This window comes from Glycine max, chromosome 15 (genome assembly GCF_000004515.6).
Source record: "Glycine max cultivar Williams 82 chromosome 15, Glycine_max_v4.0, whole genome shotgun sequence".
NCBI lineage: Eukaryota > Viridiplantae > Streptophyta > Magnoliopsida > Fabales > Fabaceae > Glycine > Glycine max.
In genome coordinates, this window is record NC_038251.2 from 53566586 (window position 1) to 53585361 (window position 18776).

The 18776-nt window shown below is 33.8% G+C and overlaps 1 protein-coding gene across 2 annotated transcripts; it reads left to right on the plus strand.

Moving 5' to 3' along the window:
* Positions 1 to 3727: 3727 nt before the first annotated feature.
* LOC100799451 (uncharacterized) lies at positions 3728 to 18776 on the plus strand. 2 transcript variants are annotated; one of them, XM_003546852.5, is made up of 5 exons: positions 3728 to 4141; positions 4854 to 4931; positions 5304 to 5403; positions 5829 to 5971; positions 18437 to 18776. In XM_003546852.5, exons 1-5 carry the CDS (start codon positions 3872 to 3874, stop codon positions 18644 to 18646), a joined length of 801 nt encoding a protein of 266 aa, XP_003546900.1. In that variant the 5' UTR covers positions 3728 to 3871; the 3' UTR covers positions 18647 to 18776. The 2 variants fall into 2 exon arrangements, with proteins under 2 accessions (XP_003546900.1, XP_014623681.1); XM_014768195.2 differs by lacking the exon at positions 4854 to 4931.

Genomic DNA, 18776 nt, shown 5'->3' on the forward strand with positions numbered 1-18776 from the left:
GGCCTAAAACCTCCTTTTTATTTTGGTTTTAAAGGCACTCATGGTGTCACTCTTATCATATTGGAGCAATTCTTGCAAATATAATGGAATGGTCAATACCTCAATGAAGTACTTCTGTTCCAACTATACTCTTTTTTAATTAGAACTTCTCCGTTTGGTCTAAAAGGTCCATTTTGAGAATGCACACACTTCAAGATAAGAACAACCTGATCCTGTAAACAGGAATTCACTTATATAACATTTTTCTAGGAAATTTTAAAACCATGTTCTGAAACTTAATGGTCTATATTCTATACTGATTTTACATTTTTTTAATCCAAAATCTTGGACTTATTCTAATTTTTGAGGCAGTGTTACATAAATATAGTTGTAGCAAGTGAGAAAATGCAGACCTCCAATGAGCCAGGGAACAAGAGGCTTTGAAGCTGGATCAGTTTCTGATTCAACAAAATAGTAAAAGAGAGCCATGTATATTTGGATACACCTAATTATTGTCATTTATATGAGAAATTATTATATAATTTTTTGTCCACTTGCAATTTTGACATGGGTTCAAAGTTTGTCCAAAAACTCTTAAAAGAGTAATATCACTTCCTGGCTTATTTTGCACTCTAAAATAAGTTATTCACTTCGGGGGAACTAGATCTCATATGTGTAGATATGGTAAAAAGAGTAAAATGAGATCAATTATCACTAGATGATAATAATTAAGTACAAGCGTGTGTAATTATAGCATGTTAGTCCAAGTGAAATTACATACAAGAAAGTCTATGTGACTTTTTTTCTTGTTTTAGGATGTATGTACTAATGGTTGGTTAATGGATTCAAGAAAGTCGTGTGACTTTTTTTTTTCTTTTTTCTTTTATTTTCCAGTGGCAAACACAAGTATATTTGCACATACTGGTAGAACTTCCTTTAATTAACCTTCAACGTCCTGTTTTGTTGCTTTTAGATTTTATTTTTCTTTCTTTGTTTTTCATAAATATGTTGACTCTAATTCAATTGACAAATTGTTGGCTATTTGAATTAACTTTTTAATATAGTATGACATTTGTTATTTGTAAATCTTTTGGCGGTTCATCAGTATTTTGTGACTCTGCCTAATTATAGGTAATGACTGCTTCTGAACCTTGTCATAAGTACACACAATGGACCCTAATAGAATTTGATTGTGTACTATCTCAAGGTCTGGTGTGAGTCCAACAAGAGCAAGTGTCATGAAGAACTAACCGCATTGTTTTTAAAATGTCTCCGTATTAGCAATGTCTCTCACTTCTCTCATCGTTACAAGAACTCACCCAAAATATATCATGAGTCATATGAAATTATTACATGATAAATAAATATGAAAATTCATAGGAAAATTAGAAAATGAACCTTAATTAGTTCTTTAGCTCAAAAGTCATGTATTCATCCAAATAAACTCTTAGACTCATTGTGCTCTTCAAATTATTGTCTTAAGTTTGTTAAATTTATCTTCAAGTTTTAGAAATGACACAATTCTTGATTTGTGAACTTTATCACTAAGCTTTGGAATGTTTTCTTAATTCTTTTTAGTCTTGCTTTAGACATTGAGCCTTTCATCAATTGCAAAAGATACTTGAAGTGATTCAACCTTTGCATGATCATATCACTTCCATGGTTGCATTAGCAAGAATTAATGGCCTCCACCGTTACACCATTATATACTGATCAAAGACATCCAAGGCCCAATGAGAAAAACATGATTATAATCCTTATCAAAGGTGAATAAAACCTGATAATAATCACGTGCACATCGATGATCTTAATAGTACCTTTTCTCTCCCACTCCCTCTTCAACTTTGCTTCAAGAATTCAGAATCCTACCTTCTTCCTCAATACTGTAACATAAGTGAGTCTTTCCAAGGTTTACACCAATCCGAGAACTCCTCATTCGTGGGAACTTCTTTAAACCTTTCCATATCCACCTTAGAAATAAAAGTAGGAGGAATTTCCTTATCAGGAACACCTTAACATCTTCCATCGAAAGCAGAGAAAGGAACAACAGTATCAAGCAACTTCTTGCAATAAAATGCTTTAACACCCTCAATATTCTTCTCCTTATCTACGTCCATCTCCGCACCAGCTTCGTCTCCATCAGTTTTCCTCTTAACCTTCCTATTGGAACGTAAGAGAAGATCATCATCTTCTTTGGAAGAAACTCCAGAAACCCTAGCAGAGCTCTCACTTTCTTTCATATTCATTGAGTAGTGGGTTCTTTGTTCCCCTAAATATAATTTTGCATCAGGTGATAATGTATATTCCCTTAGAAAATGATTCATTTTTTTTTTTTACTTGGGAATTTGTTTTATTTTATTCCACAAAATTTAGTTACAGAAAGCTCAAGTTCATTTTATAAAAAAATCTGTTATTTGATTATTCTGTTTGTCTGGTTTGAAACTTAAAAACTTTTGGTATAATTTGCAAACTTATAATTAGTTTATTTTATCTTTTATTGCATGCTTTTGAAAATAATTCGTTCTAATTTTGGAGATGTTTTTGAAATAGATTCCGACAGTCAAGAGGTGGAAGTAGTTGATTTATCCACAAATTATTCATAGTTCGATAATTTGAAGAGAAGTATTTCTCAAGGAAAATTGGGTGCAAAGGAGGAAGCTGAAGTGAAAAAGTTGACAAAACAATCAAAGTGGAGATGGATGAACTTCATATTCATTATTTCATTAAGTTTGATTTGGTGTGATTTTTTTTATTAAATTTATTTTTTTATATTATTTGCAACAAACTTCATCGGTTAAATTAAATAATAGTTAAATTTAAAATTTGTTGATTTGCAATTATTTTATGACGTCTATAAATTATTAATGCAGTTACCTTTAGATTATTTGTTCTTGTACTACTTTTATGGCATTAAATTTAATTTATATACATATAAATTAATTTATATACGATGGTATTCAATGGGCAAAAGAATGCACCAATTAATGACAATGCTGGATTGTGCAAAAATAATAATTTTTTTCCTTAAAATATTAAAGGGAAGAAGACACTATGTAAAAAAGAGAAAACACGAGAAAATATTACAAGAAAATTTGAATTACGATTTTTTTTTATCAAGCCTATAAATTGTACTTCTCTTTTTACCATTTTTTTTTATCGATATAAGCCTGCAATTTCATTTTATATGAATAAATTATAAACTATAAGAAAATTTTTCCATTTACATTTTAAAAAAACTATACTTTAAAAATAAATTAATTTTTGCAACAATTTAATATTTTAAAATTAATTTGAATTTTGGGACCAAATTATACTTTTCAGTAATTCATAAAACAAATGCACTTCTTTTAAAAAAACAAATATACTTAATTTTAATAAATTATAGGAAAACACCGTACTTTTCAATAATTAATAGAATAAAACTATTATTGTTATTATTATGTTTAATTCTTATAAATTTCTTATTAATTATTACATATATATAATATTAAAAATTATTTTTATCTTGTATAATTTAATAAATATCAATAATCAAAACAATTCGCACGTGCATGACACAGAATATCAAACTAATAATTATATAATCAGGTTATAATGACTTTTTTTTGGTACAGTGGTGATGATGACTTTAATGTTTACCTTAAAGAGGACAAAAAACTTTCCTTACCAAAATATAAATTAATTCCGTATATAAAACCAATAAATAAATCAAAATACAATTAATAGGGTTGATATTTTATGCCGCAACAAGACAAATGATTGCATCAATCTGATCTGAGTAACTCGGCTAAGGACACCTCAAAAAAACTAAAAACGAAAGTAAAGCTTGTGCAGTTGTGCTGTATCTGGGTACAGTTTAAGTACAGACCAATCCTCATATTCATTCAATTCAATGGCTCTCTACTCCTTCTTCTCTCCCTCTCTTTTATACCCTCCCTCACATATTCCCCGTCGACTTTTTTGTCCCAAGGCTTCCTTAAGCTCTTCCTCCCCTGAATCCAAAGCATCGCAGAGTGTTTCTTCTGCAACTTCCACCACCACTTCCCCTACCCCTTCGGTTGAGTCTAGGCCACCTGACCCCGCCTTCAACTATGCACTCACCAACCCTAACGGCAACCCAATCGTAAGGATTGTTCGAGCCACCGAGTCTTCCATTGAAAGGGTATTTCTCTACTTCTCTGTCTTAATTCTGAAACCGTATTTTATTTAACTTGGTTGAGTAGAGTGCACCTGTTGTTGTTGTAAATGGTTGGAGATCTGATAAGAAAAATGATTATTAATAACATGTCATATGGCACTGAACTCCTTATGCATGAATGTTGAGATCTTATACTATAATTTATTTATCAGAAACCCGTTGTAGTTTGACAAGAATATAAGATTACGATTAAACATGCCAAAAGACAAAAGTAATTATGATTATTGAAAGAACTTTCGTATGTGACTTTCTTCGGAAACATAACTTCTCTTAAATGGAAGATCAAGGTAAAAGCTTGCAAACTTCTACAAAATTTAAGTGATCAAAGTTTTTTCATTGGAGAAGAAGGGGATAGGTGACCTGATGGTAGAAGGTTCTTTAACATCGTCATCATATCAAGAGCTATGGAGAAGCATTAGGAATAGGAATGGGAAGGGGATAGGTGACCTGGTTCAATGAAGTTCCAAACATTTACTAAAAATCACGTTAGTTGCTATTTCAATGTGATTCTGGATGATCCAACATGAATCCAAATGCGCACACAAACTGACATTGATACAAGATTATAAGTATTTTGGAGCATGACAATATTTTCCCCTTTCATTATTGTCAAGATGGTTATAAACTGGTATATATTTGCTTTTCTAATTAAAAGCTTTTTCATTCCGTTGAGCAGGTCATTTTTGATTTCCGCTTCTTGGCATTACTTGCTGTTGGAGGGTCCTTGGCAGGGTCACTCTTGTGCTTTCTAAATGTATAGTCTCTCTCAATGGCCTACATCTTTAAAGCAGTCTGGTGCTACAATGCTAAATTGCTAATGTAGTGTTGAATCCTCTATGGGTGTCTATAGTATGCATCCGTACCTTATTGCATTTGCAAGTGGATCGGTCCACTACTTGAACCTGACTGACCTTTGGGTCACATGGTGACAATTCCAACGGTCCAACCGTTGCTACTGACTCCCCTTATCCCAACAACTTTAATCTAGTTATTTTATAGTTGTACTAACAGGTTATCACTACTGGTATGAAATATAAAATTACTTCTTTTTTATTTTTTTTATTGATTCCCCTGAAATGTCAGAAATTTAGGCCTCCATATATCTGACTTTGCTGGATCACTTCAGGGTTGTATTTATATTATTGATGCATACAAAGTCTATTGGTCAAGCTGTGTCAAAGGAGTTCACACTGGACAAATGGTTCTGCGGTTGGTTGAAGCAATTGGTAATTTATCACTTATCAGACATACTCTAACTACAATTTTCTATATTATCAAGACTTAATTTTGTATTTACTCTACTTGGACCATGAAACCCATTGGAGGAAAATGAAAGGAAAAATCGGAGAACATATATATGTTACTATTTTCCTTTTAAATTACCAAACTTATGTTAGCCCCTCTAATTTATTCGAAGAAAGATTTTCTCGTTCATCGTTAGAAAGAACATTTAAATCATCGTTAACCTACATATTTCCAAATATATAAAGGTATTATACCTCATGCAAATAGTATATTCATATTATGTTTTCATTGGGAAACTCTTTTGTACTTCCGATTTTGGTCTTAATATCATTTAAGATTATGTTTACTACTTGCACTTAGCCATTTTTTTCAGCCAATAAAATGCATGAATCACTTGCTGCTGCAGATGTTTATCTTGCTGGTACAGTTATGTTGATTTTTGGTATGGGCTTATATGGATTGTTCATAAGCAATGTACCTCCTGATGTTCCACCTACCGTAGACCGTGCCCTTAAAGGATCCTCTTTGTTTGGAATGTTTGCTATGAAGGTAATTATACAACCCTAAAATAGTAATTAACTACCATACTTCTTCTATATTTATTAAGACCATTAAAATGACATATATTTAGCAAATTCAATCTTTTAATATTTTTTTTGAGGTAAATCTTTTAATATTTTAAATATATAAAATAGCCTGGAGAGTCTTCATCTTTTTTTTTTTTAATGAGATACAGTTATTTAATTGCATTAATTCATTATTGTTATTTATGCTATGATAAATGAGAGTTGTCTTTCTTAACTTGTGCCTAATTGCAATTGTATGAAGAATTTTTATACAACAATAGAAATTTTAGAATCATGTAACTTCAGTGTCTTTGTAGCTAATACAAGGAGAAAACCCTTTTGAACTCTAGGTTCTTTAGGTTGGATAGGAGACTTTATTAGGCTACCTCATTGGTTACTCAATAATTTTAATTAGTCTTTATTATAACCATCAATCATTAAGAATTAAGGAAATATATGTTAGGATATGGGACATGGTTATGCCTTTTCTCTATGGAATGATATGATAGAAATGTATGATAGAAATGATGGGAGTAGGAAGGTGATGAGTTTTCAGAAAATTAACACCTTAACTTGAATTGTGCTTATTAGCTTCTTTTTTAACATTACATGGCTTGCTACAACTTATATCTTTATATAGGTTACATAGGTGATTTCTACACACTTCTATACTATTTAGTCCTAGAGTCTTCTAGACTCATCTATCATCTACCATTCATCTTTATAATGTTCTAGTTGCTTCTATGACTTTAGATAATAAGATATTTTTCTACATCTATCAAGAAGTTTCTACACACTACAACATCTCCATAGGTATAGAATTCTCTAGATAATGGACCACCAATTATACATCTACATTTTTCTAGATTAATCTTCAACACTCCCCCTTAATCTAGAAAAGTTTTGAACTCCAAGCATGTTTCTAAATTTGATGAACTTCTCTGTTGCAATTGGCTTGGTGAAGATGTCTGCTAATTGTTCTTCAGTCTTGCAAAACTCCATTTTGATTTCTCCACGTTCCACGAGCTCTCTGATGAAGTGGTATCTAATCTCAATGTGCTTTGTATGGCTGTGGAATACTGGATTCTTAGTCATTGCAATAGCTGACATATTATCACAATGAATAACTGTTGGAGTCTTGCTGTACGTCTTGCAGAATTTTTCTGAGCCATGTTGCTTCATACGCAGCGCTTGTTGCAGCCATGTATTCTGCTTCTGCTAATGATAAAGCAATTGTCATTTGCTTCTTTGACGCCCATGATATTGCTTTGTTGCCTAGAAGAAACACATATCCACTTGTGCTTTTTCTATCATCTGTGCTTCCTACCCAGTCGCTATCTGTATAACCTGTCAAGTTAAAGTCTCTATCTGCCTCTTACAAAATGCCAAAATCCTTTGTGCTTTTGACATATCTTAGGATTCTTTGGGCTGCTGCAAAGTGTGCTTTGCTTGGGTTACTCATGAATCTAGACACGATGCTAACTGCATGTACGATGTCTGGCCTTGAGTTGGTTAAGTAGATTAGCGAACCGACTAGGCTTCTATAAACTAGCCTTAACTTTGTATCCTTGTGGTTGCTCCACGTAGACTTCTTATTCAATCTCTCTATTCAAGAAAGTTGATTTTACATCTAGCTGGTAGACTTGTAGCTTCAACTGTGCAGCTAAGGCTAGTACAGTTCTGATTGTTTTCATGCGCACAACGGGAGCAAATGTCTCATTGAAATCAACTTTTAGCAGTTGTGAATAGCCTTTAGTGACAAGTCTTGCTTTGTGTTTCTGGATTGTTCCATCCTCATTATATTTAATTTTGTAAACCCATTCCAGGCCAATGATCTCCTTGTCTTCTGGTTTTTGCATGAGCTCCCATGTATGATTTTTCTCTATCATTTTGATTTCCTCGTCCATGGATTTTCTCCAAACTTCTTCTTTCGATGCTTCCTTAAACTTTTGAGGTTCACAGGCAAAAAATCTAACATTTGCGTACTTTGGATTCGGTTTGTGTGGCCTTCCTGATCTTCGAAGTTGTTGTTGTGGGACTTCTTCTACTTCTTCTTGCTGGTGCTGTTGGTCATGCTGTGTTGGTGATGGTGGCAGTGTTCACGGGCTTGGATTGGTTACTTCTTGTTTCTCATTGACTTCAATACTCCATTGCCAGCTTGCTCTTTCGTCAAAGATGACATCTCTTGAAATGATCAGCTGCTTTGAATCTGGTTTGAATAATCGGTAACCTTTAGATTGGTCACTATAGCCGACAAAGATGCACTTTTCTCCTTTTTCATCGAGCTTTTCTTAGTTCTCCTTTGGAATGTGCGAATAAGCAACACATCCAAAAACTTTAAAAGGATCAACTGTTGGTTTTCTGTTGAACCATGCTTCATATGGCGTCATATTTAAGACTGCTTTAGTTGGAGAACGATTGAGGATGTATACTGTTGTGCTAACAGCTTCCGCCCATAGATTCTTTGGCAGGTTCTTATGATGTAGCATCGATCGAGCCATTTTCACAATGGTTCTGTTTTTCCTTTCAGCGACACCATTCTGTTGTGGAGTGTGACGAACAGAAAGCTTCTTCTTGATGCCATGATCATTGCAAAAATTGATGAATATGTGCCCATTGAATTCTCCCTCGCGATCTGTTCTCAAGATTTTGAGGGAATGCCCACTTTGCTTTTCCACTAGGGCCTTGAACTCCTTGAAGCAAGAGAATGCATCGGATTTTTGTTGGATGAAGTACACCCACATCATTCGAGTATAGTCATCAACGAAGAGGAGAAAATATCTTCTTCCACCAAAGCTGGGGATACTTGATGGTCCCCAGATATCAGCATGCACCAATTGAAGTGGAGCTTTAGCTCTCCAAGATGTTTTTGGAAATGGTAACCTGTGCATCTTGCCATAAATGCAGCCTTCACAAACTTTAAGGTTAAATGAAATAAAAGGAAGCCCAAGCACCATATTTTTTTGTTTCAATAATTTGAGTCCATTAAAGTTTAGATGACCATACCTCAAGTGCCACAGTATGAACTCATCCATATTCTCACATTTCAATGCATTGTTTTGCCCAAATGGCATAAATAGAGGAAATACTTTATTAGGAGCCATTTTGATAGAAATAATTTGGCCCTTTCTTTTATCAATGATATTACATTTATTATCATCAAAGATGACTTTATAATTTTTATGAATAAGTTGACCAACACTTAGAAGATTTTAAGTAAGACGTACCTAGCACATAAAAAACATCATGGATATATTTTTGGCTACCATTTTGAGTTTTAACAGCAATCGTGCCTTTTCCTTCAACTGTTTAAACATTTCCATCACCAAGTGTAACTTTGGATTTTATTGTCTCATCTAGTTGCACAAAACAACTTTTGTTTTTTTTTTCATGTGGTTTGAACAACCACTATCAACATACCATACATCCCTTGATTCTTGAGAAGATAAAGCGGAGTACAAAGTATGATCAAGGGATTCTTTATTTTCTAGAAAATTTGCTTCTTCTTTTTGTCGGTAAGAACAATCTTTTTCGTAGTGTAGGTGTCTTTTGCACTTTTTGCATTTGTACTGACAATCATTTGTATCATGATTATTTTTCTTGCATAATTTGCAATAGGAGCTTGAAGCATTATTACTCCATTGCTTTCCGCTCCTTTTACCACGATTAGTAAATGCTCCTCCTCTTTTTTGAGGAAATTTACCGTGGTTATTTTTCTTATCTCCATCATTTTTAGAGATATTAATTTTAGATTGGAATGCTTGCTCTAGTGGCTTCTCAAATCTTTTCATTCTAGCTTCATGAGCTTCTAAAGAGCCCATTAATTCTACTAGAGTGAGTTTAGACAAATCTTTTGATTCTTCTATGGCAGCCACAATATGATCATATTTTACGGGAAGACTTCTTAATATTTTTAGTATTATTTTCTTGTCTTCAATCGTGTCCCCGTAACTTCTAATTTGATTGAAGATATTAGAAACACGAGAGAAGAAAGATTGTATAGATTCATCTTCCCACATTATTAATGTATCAAAATCCTTCCACAAAGATTGAAGTTTAATAGAAATTACATTGTCTGTGCCTTTAAATTCATTTTTCAGAGTCTCCCATGCCTCCTTTGCATTTTTTGCTTGCATGATTCTTGGAAAGATCTCTCTACTAACTCCTTGTTGGATGAATAGCATAGCCTTAACATCATGTTGCTAGTTTTGCTTGTACTCCTTTTGCTTTGTTGCTGTCCACGTAGCTAATTCTTGGCTTTCTGGGACTGGATAGCCATTCTCTATAACATCCCACAAGTCTTGTGGGATGAATAGAGTTTGCATTTGGATGCTCCAATAATCATATGCTTCCCCATTAAATATGGGAACTAAGGTTTGATTATAGTTAAAGGTTGATGGGCTAGGTGATGTAGCAAAGGCCATAGGATCAACTTGGCTCTAATTCCACTGTTAGGATATGGGGGACGTAGTTATGCCTTTTCTCTATGGAAGGATATGGTAGAAATGTACGATAGAAATGATGGGAGTAGGAAGAGGATGAATTTTCAGAAAATTGACACCTTAACTTGAATTGTGCTTATTAGCTTCTTTTTTTACATTACATGGCTGGCTACAACTTATGCCTTTATATAGGTTACATAGGTGATTTCTACACACTTCTATACTACTTAGTCCTAGAGTCTTCTAGACTCATCTATCATCTACCATCCATCTCTATAATGTTCTAGGTGCTTCTATGACTTTAGATAATAAGATATTTTTCTACATCCATCAAGAAGTTTCTACACACTACAACATCTCCATAGGTGTGGAACTCTCTAGATAATGGACCACCAATTATACATCTACACTTTTCTAAATTAATCTTCAACAATATATATTGATACTTTAAAATACCTCGGTGGATTTCAAAGTAGTGTAACATGAACTCATAATTAGATTAGAAAATACGCAAGAAAGGAGATAGTCTTATAGAATTGATGATTCAGTACTACACCTACTAAAGATTTTCTCTGTCTGGATAAGGGAAAACACCAGAGATTGCTTCGAAGTAAGATCGTTGCCTTGGCCCTTAACCAGAGGGAGGGGCTAAGACTTGAGAGGAAAGAAAAGGGGATCCAACTTTCCCATCAATCAATAAAGTGAGGGCTTTCCAGACCTTCCTCATGCCTCTTTCCATTTTTTCCTCCCCTGCCACTCCCCCTTTTTCAAGAAATATGCCCCGCTCCCTAAGAAGGGCCCATTTTTGATAAGGAAAGAAACAAAATAATCTCCATTTTGTGACAAATTTGGTCCGATGGTTGTGACAAATTTGACAAGGATATATTTCAGAATGTGAATTACAATATCCCAATGACTCTCACGAGGAGACTTAAGAAATTAGCTCACCTTACTTTAGGGTGTGATTGGGACAACTGGAAAATTAAATTATTTCAATAATTGATCATTGTTATAATAGATTATAATTAGAATCAATTGGATAAGTTTGATGAAAAGTAGTTTGAAGATGCAAAAGAAGTATTTGGATAGTCACTGTGAGATAATTGAGTTTTTCTACCATCTCTTATACCTCTCTATGTCCAACCAAGGCTTCCCTTGACTAATTGGCAAAATGTTTGGTTTTAGGATCTATAGGAGTCCACACGCATAGCGTTGATCTACCTTGCTTCCTCTAAAATATCAATTGCATACTTCCTGTGAGAAATCAATGTCATTCTTGGACTATGCCACATCTATCCCCAAGGAGCAATGCTAAGATATTTAGTTTGAAAATGGTGACTAAGATGTGTTTTATCTGAGTGGTTCCATGGTGATCACTACCTGTAATAACAATGTTGTCAACATGCACAATCAAGTACATACATCTTGCAACTGAATGTCGATAGAAAACAAAGTGTTGATCAACCTCACTTTGAGTTGTACCAAACTGTTGAACTAGGATGTTGAATCTACCAAACCATGCCTTGGGAGAATGTTTGAGACCATGTAGGGATTGACGGAGACGACAAACTAGTCCTAAAAACTCCCTTTGAGCAACAAATCTAGAATGTTACTCCATATAAACTTCTATGAGATCACTTATCAAACCGATGTAGAGGCCAATGACAAGTAGTAGCCATGGAGTACAATAACCTGATATATACCATTTTGGTCACAGGGGAAAAAGTGTCACCATAGCAGTGTTGTTAAATAATAGCCACTATAGCGCTATTGCATTACGAACTTTCTTGGATCCTCAATTTTGACTTTGTTCGCTATTGCAACATCTATGGTGTTGCAGTTCGAGACTTGCATCTTGCATCTTTTTTTCATTTCGACGAGTCTCCATCCAGTTGAACTTTGAGTTAATATTATGATTATTTTTATGCATTTTATTATGATATGCATACAACTTAGTTTTATGCATGCATCTTTTAATATTTCTAACAATTGTTTTTTTTTGTGGTGCTCAATGTTTTATGCTTTCTATTTATTTAATAGGAAATAAATTATTTTCCCTTAAGTTTCAGCTTGAGTGTTTGAAATTGGAAATATCTAACAATATCGCCTCAGAATATTTTAGAGTATTCTATGTGATCTATTAGGATTTATTTTCTTCTTTAATATTTATGATATGCTTCCTTATTTAACTAGTATCTTTGTAATTATATGAATATTATGGTGTATATGGGAATAAAATCTCTTATAATTATTTCTATTTATTGCAATTAACCTATATAAAACAAACTCCACTATATAGTTCAAACACACGGATTCATTCATATGTTGTCTCATTTTCTTCCTTTGTTTTAGTGAGAAATGCTTGTCACTTTCTCATTGATTGGCCAAAAGCTTTAAAAGTATAAGATGGTTTAAGATAAATGGGCTTAAGGCCCAACAACACATAAAAAATAACATTCTACCACCCCCTCAAGTTGGAGCATGTAACTGATATGCACCAAACTTGTTACATATATAATCAATCCTAGGACCCCTCAAAATCTTAGTGAAAACATTAGCTAATTGAACCTTGGAATTTACAAAATTGATCTTAATGTAACCATATATGATTTTCTCCTGAATGAAATGACAATCTTTTTCAATATGTTTGGTTCTTTCATGAAACACCGGGTTGGAGGAAATGTGCAAAGCAACCTAGTTATCACAAAATAGGATCATAGGTGAGACATATGCAAACTTGAGCTCTTTAAGTAGTTGTTTTAGCCACACAAGTTCACAATTAGTTGAAGCCATGGCTCGATATTTTGTTTCAACACTAGATCGAAAGGGAAAACTAGATGGGGAACATGATTTGACAACACGACCAAACTAAGGTTACTAGTTAAAGTTCCAATTATTTTTGTTTAGGGAACTTAGTAGTGGAATACTGACAAAACAAGTCACGCATGATGGTATAGCTCTAATACTATGTTAAAAGGGAGAAAATGAGACAACATATGAATGAATTTGTGTGGCTGAACTACATAGTAGAGTCCTTCTAATATAGGTTATTTGCAATAAATACATGATATGATATGCTTATAATTACGAAGATCCTAGTTAAATAAGGGAATAGATCATAAAATATATAAAAAGTCCTAACATATCATCTAGGATACTCTAAAATATTGAGATGATATTATCTTATATTTCTCATATTTCTAACATATATTATATACTTCAACTACTTTCTACCATTTTCGATGATGTGTAATTAATAACAATGCATGATAGTCTTGGTCATAGATCTCTAAGTAGCCTTGGGCAACCAAACGGTCATATCAAATTGACCATCAAGACCAACTTTAATTATGAAAATCCAAAAAAAAATTATAACTATTTTGTTTGGTGGGAAAGGAATGAGGTCCTAGGTACCACTACTTTGAAGGGCACACATCTCATCAACCATAGCTTGTCTGTCTAAGGATGAGATAAGGCATCACCTACATTCTTAAGAATAGACATAAAAGACAAGGAAGCAAGATGTAAATATGACAAACAACTGGTTTGGAGGAGAGTCCATGACAACACAAGTGCTAAAAGTGGAAGCACATTAATGTTCCCATAAAATAGATAAAAGAAAAAGAATAGAATCTGACCAACCCTAGGTTGATAAGTAGAGATGCCACAACCTAAAGCAACCTAGTTGAATTTGCCACACTTTTAAAAAGAAGGAATTGAGAGTCATAAGAATTCGGATAATTCACCACTAAGTGAAAAAAAAGAACTTACCCAGATAAGAATTGGGAACAATTGCAATAAGCAATATGAATAAACTTCACTCAATTGATTTGGAACTTGAGTACATGGTGCCTTTTGTAGAAAATATCCACTAAGTAGTCATTAATATTCACTAAGTAATAATAAATATCCACTAAGGTAGTGGACAAACTTAGCGGGCTAATAAAACAACAAAATTACACTAAATGACTAAAAAAAAAATGCTCCACTAAAAGTAATTAAAGCTTCAATGTTTATTAATGATAAAAAAATGTGCTCCATGCACCCCCTTCAAATTTGTCCTTTAGTCTTCTACCAAAATGCTTGAATTCTAGCAAAAAATATAGCTATTAGACCTAAGTATGAACACTTCAACAACTTTATCTTTAAGTTTCTTCATGACTTAACAATGTAACCCAACCCATTATTTTTTTCTCCTTCTTAGAAGCTAAAGACTCCATCATTTTGCTCTTGCGTGTGTTATTGGCCCATTGTTGAATTAGGCTTCTCTAACACTTGTTGGTCAAAATTCATGATATCATCACACATCATATGCTGGAGATGGAGGTTGCTAATGACGATAGACCTAAGGGAAAAGGAGAAGGATTGCCTTGAACTTGGGGTAATGCTAGCATAGTATACTAAACTGTGACAAGGGCAAAAAGGTAAAGTGTCCGAAGAAGGTCCAAAGAAAGATACAAACCCAAAGAAGGTAACATTAGCCAAGACTACGTACCTACGTAGAATAGGTGAATAGCAACAACAACCAATTCGATAGGTTGAGCATACAATTTATGAAGACCGAGGGCAAGATTATGAATAAAACAAGTTGACCCAAAGATGTGAGGTGTCAAGGAATGTAGAATCTGTTGGGGATATAATACAAAATGAGGTACTTGATTATCAAAACACTGCAAAAAGTCATCATAGGTGGATTGTGTTGTGTTGTTAGATGAGGCAAATGTTAGGTAATCAACGCTCCCACAAATAAAATTACTCACACCCACAAAGGATCGTGAGAACACAACAAAGATTACACCATAAAAAATAATAATAAACCCAAGAATTTAACGTGGTTCGACACCTCTTGTCTATATCCACAGAACCATCTTAAAAGTATTTGACCATCATAATAATGATTACAAGATTGTAACCCTCCCCAAATAATGTATCACTCTACAAATCCGAGTACCGCACTCAGTGGTTACAAGAAATGATAACATTCACACAAAAACATTTTTCTCTCAACAAAGTGACTTTGTTTCACAATCTCTCTTCTCACACACCCTCTCTTCATGTGTTGTGTATCTCCACTAATTCTATTCTCTATTTAATAGTGAAGATTGTCACCAACTATAATAAATAAGCTCTCTTGGAAGTTGAAACAAAAAAAACTTCCAATGCATCCATTCGACTAAGGTTCATTTAGTAAAATACAATCTTTCACTTTGTATTTAAGCCACTTAAACTTTGGTGATAAAAATCTAATTCTCAATATGCATGCACCTTATCTTTTGGCTTGAAACTCTATAATTCTTCCCCTTAAGACAAAAGAGAAATATCCTTCAATCAATTTGAAAGTGAACAAACTCCCCCTCCGACGGAAGTATCTCTTGACACTTCCACAACATTTGGAAAATTTACTTTCTTTTCACTTTGTTTTCATGGTTCCTCTTCAAGGCTTGTCCATCCAAATGACAAAGATTACCTTTATGTTTCTATTCTCACAACACCAAGTGTCTCCTCTTGTACACCTTGCATCTCTACTTTAAACTAACATATTTGTACCCTTTTGATGTCTTTTCCCCCATCTCGAATATTTGTGTTCTCCCAACCATAGCTCTATACCACTATTGGATAATCAATGCTCCCACAAATAAAATTACTCACACCCACAAAGGATTGTGAGAACACAACAAAGATTACACCATAAGAAAAATAATAACAAACACAAGAATTTAACATGGTTCAACACCTCTTGGTTACATCCATAAAATCGTCTCAAAAGTATTTCATTATCACAATAATGATTACAAGATTGTAACCCTCCACAAATAGTGTATTACTCTACAAACCTGAGTAGCTCACTTAGTGATTACAAGAAGTGATAACACTGACATATCAATAAAGTGACTTTATTTCACAATCTCTCTTTTCACACACTCTCTTCATGTGTTGTGTTTCTCCACTAACTCTCTTCTCTATTTATAGTGAAGATTGTCACCAACTATAGTAAATAAACTCTCTTGGAAGTTGAAACAAAAACAACTTCCAATGCATCCATTCAACTAAGGTTCATCTAGTAAAATGTAATCTTTCACTTTGCATTTAAGCCACCTAAACCTTAGTGATAAAAATTTAGTTCCCAATGTGCATGCACCTTATCTTTTGGCTTGAAACTCTATAGCAAAAAAGGCCTTGGAAGCTATATATTTATAGTGAAGATTGTGTTGTGTTGTTAGATGCGGTCACTCTTAGCTCATCATAATTGTGGTGGGTAGTTTTGGACAAAAGGAGATGTTGAAGTCTCATCAGTTGGAGATAGTGTTGAGATAGATTATATAAGGGGGACGTTACTGACCTTACAAGTCGATTTTGTAAGGTTAGGCTCAAACTCAAAATGTAACATGATATCAAAGCTTAGCTTAGATCCATTGGTGGGCCATTTGTGTTTGTCATGCTTTAGGTGGGTAGTCTTGAGTAGGAGGGTGAGTGTTGGTTAGTCTCCTTAATTGCGATCACCCTTAAGCCACCTTGTGGTGGGTAGTCATGGGCAAAGGGGTGTGTGGTGAAGTTCCACTTCAGCAACAAATAGATCTGAGATAGAATATATAGTGAGGAGTAATCCTCACCTTACAAGTTGATTTTATAGGATTAAGTTAGGTCCAAACCCAAATTATAACAATATGAAAATCATATTTCTACGCTTTATGTTTTTTTTGTTGGACCTTGTGGCCTCAATAACTTACAAAGGGGTGAATTAATTTTCCACTAACAAACTTTTAACCCCCTTGTAAAAGAGATAGACTCAGAATGTAGAAGAAGAAACAATCAATTTAATAATGTTCTTTAAACATGCAAGACACAATTGATTGCAACAAAATAAATAAGATAAGGGAAGAGAGAATGCAAACACAGTTTTATACTGGTTCGGCAAATTCCATGCCTACGTCCAGTACTTAAGCAACCCACTTGAGATTTCCACTCTCTTTGTAAAACTCTTTTTACAAAGTCTGAACCACACACGGACAACTCATCCCTTGTGTTCAGGAATCCTTACAACTCAAGAGACCCTCGGTCCCTTAAATAATCTCTTTGAATGAGAAGAAAGAAAGAAAATTCTCTCTTGAAGAGAAGGATATTACAATTGATGCCCATGGATGAATTCTTAATGGATTTGTAGGTGTTTGCCCAAGAGTTTCTTTTGAGAGAGCATTTGACAATGGAGTTCTCTTGGAATCTCTCTCATTTTCTTTTGAGAGGATAAGACATTCTGGACCCGCAAAACTCTCTACCAATTTCGTCCCAAGTCACACATATATATAGGCCTTTGATGACCATTCAAAATCCAAATGATAAGATGTGACTGTTGGCGATATTCCTTGAAAATCCTCTCTGGTAATCGATTACAACATTAGTGTAATTGATTACAATGTTATTTTTCTTGAACAGTTGTGACTCTTCATTTAAAATTTGAATTCCCAATGTTCAGAGTCTCTGATAATCGATTACATATGATGTGTAATCGATTACACACTTTCATGTGCCTTGGTAATCAATTACATGTGCCTTGGATGACTTGAAATCTTTTCATTTTGAGGCAAGGCTTGATCTTGAAGAAATATTGAATCAAGGCTTTGTTTGTTGAAATAATCTTGTATTAATCTTGAATCAAATGAGCCTTGTTTGATTCTTCTTTTGACATCATCAAAATCATGTATACATACATTCACATTCTCCCCCTTTTTGATGATGACAAACATGTGATTTCTTCTCGACACCATTAAAACTTGCATGATTTACATTTTTTTTGTTGATAAACTCCAGCAAGGCCTAAGTCACCTAATGATATTATTTTATATAGTTTTTTTTAATCCACCACCTTTCATTACTGTATGTTCGCTACCAAGCCATCTTTCATTTTCTAGCATCATTCAATGTCAACTATTAACCAATTTCCATTTAACTATTTGACACGATTCTAACATATTTGAAAAGAAAATGAATATATTCTTTATCCTTTTTAGGAGAGGCCTAAATGGATGAAAATATGCTCGCTTGATGAATTGAAGACTAAGGTGGGACATGTTATTGTCATGATTCTCCTGGTAAAGATGTTTGAGAGGAGCAAAATGGTTACAATTGTCACGGGATTGGATTTACTATGTTATTCAATTTGTATTTTTTTATCATCCGCATCTTTGTATATCCTCCATAACCTACATAAGTCAGACTAGAATGTAAATGTTTTTGTAACTTGTAATATACTTAATTCATAGTTGTAAGTGCTTGTAATCCAAAAAATTAATGTGAAATCATGTGTTCATTCATCCAACAAAAATAAATGTGGTTAATATTTTGACTAAA

Bases quoted from the DNA above. Each gene is read 5' to 3' on its own strand.
- LOC100799451 (XM_003546852.5), top strand. From the start codon at position 3,872: ATGGCTCTCTACTCCTTCTTCTCTCCCTCTCTTTTATACCCTCCCTCA. The intron at 5,404-5,828 runs GTAATTTATCAC...TTGCTGCTGCAG, and splicing joins GCGGTTGGTTGAAGCAATTG to ATGTTTATCTTGCTGGTACA. The intron at 5,972-18,436 runs GTAATTATACAA...TATCCTTTTTAG, and splicing joins TTGGAATGTTTGCTATGAAG to GAGAGGCCTAAATGGATGAA.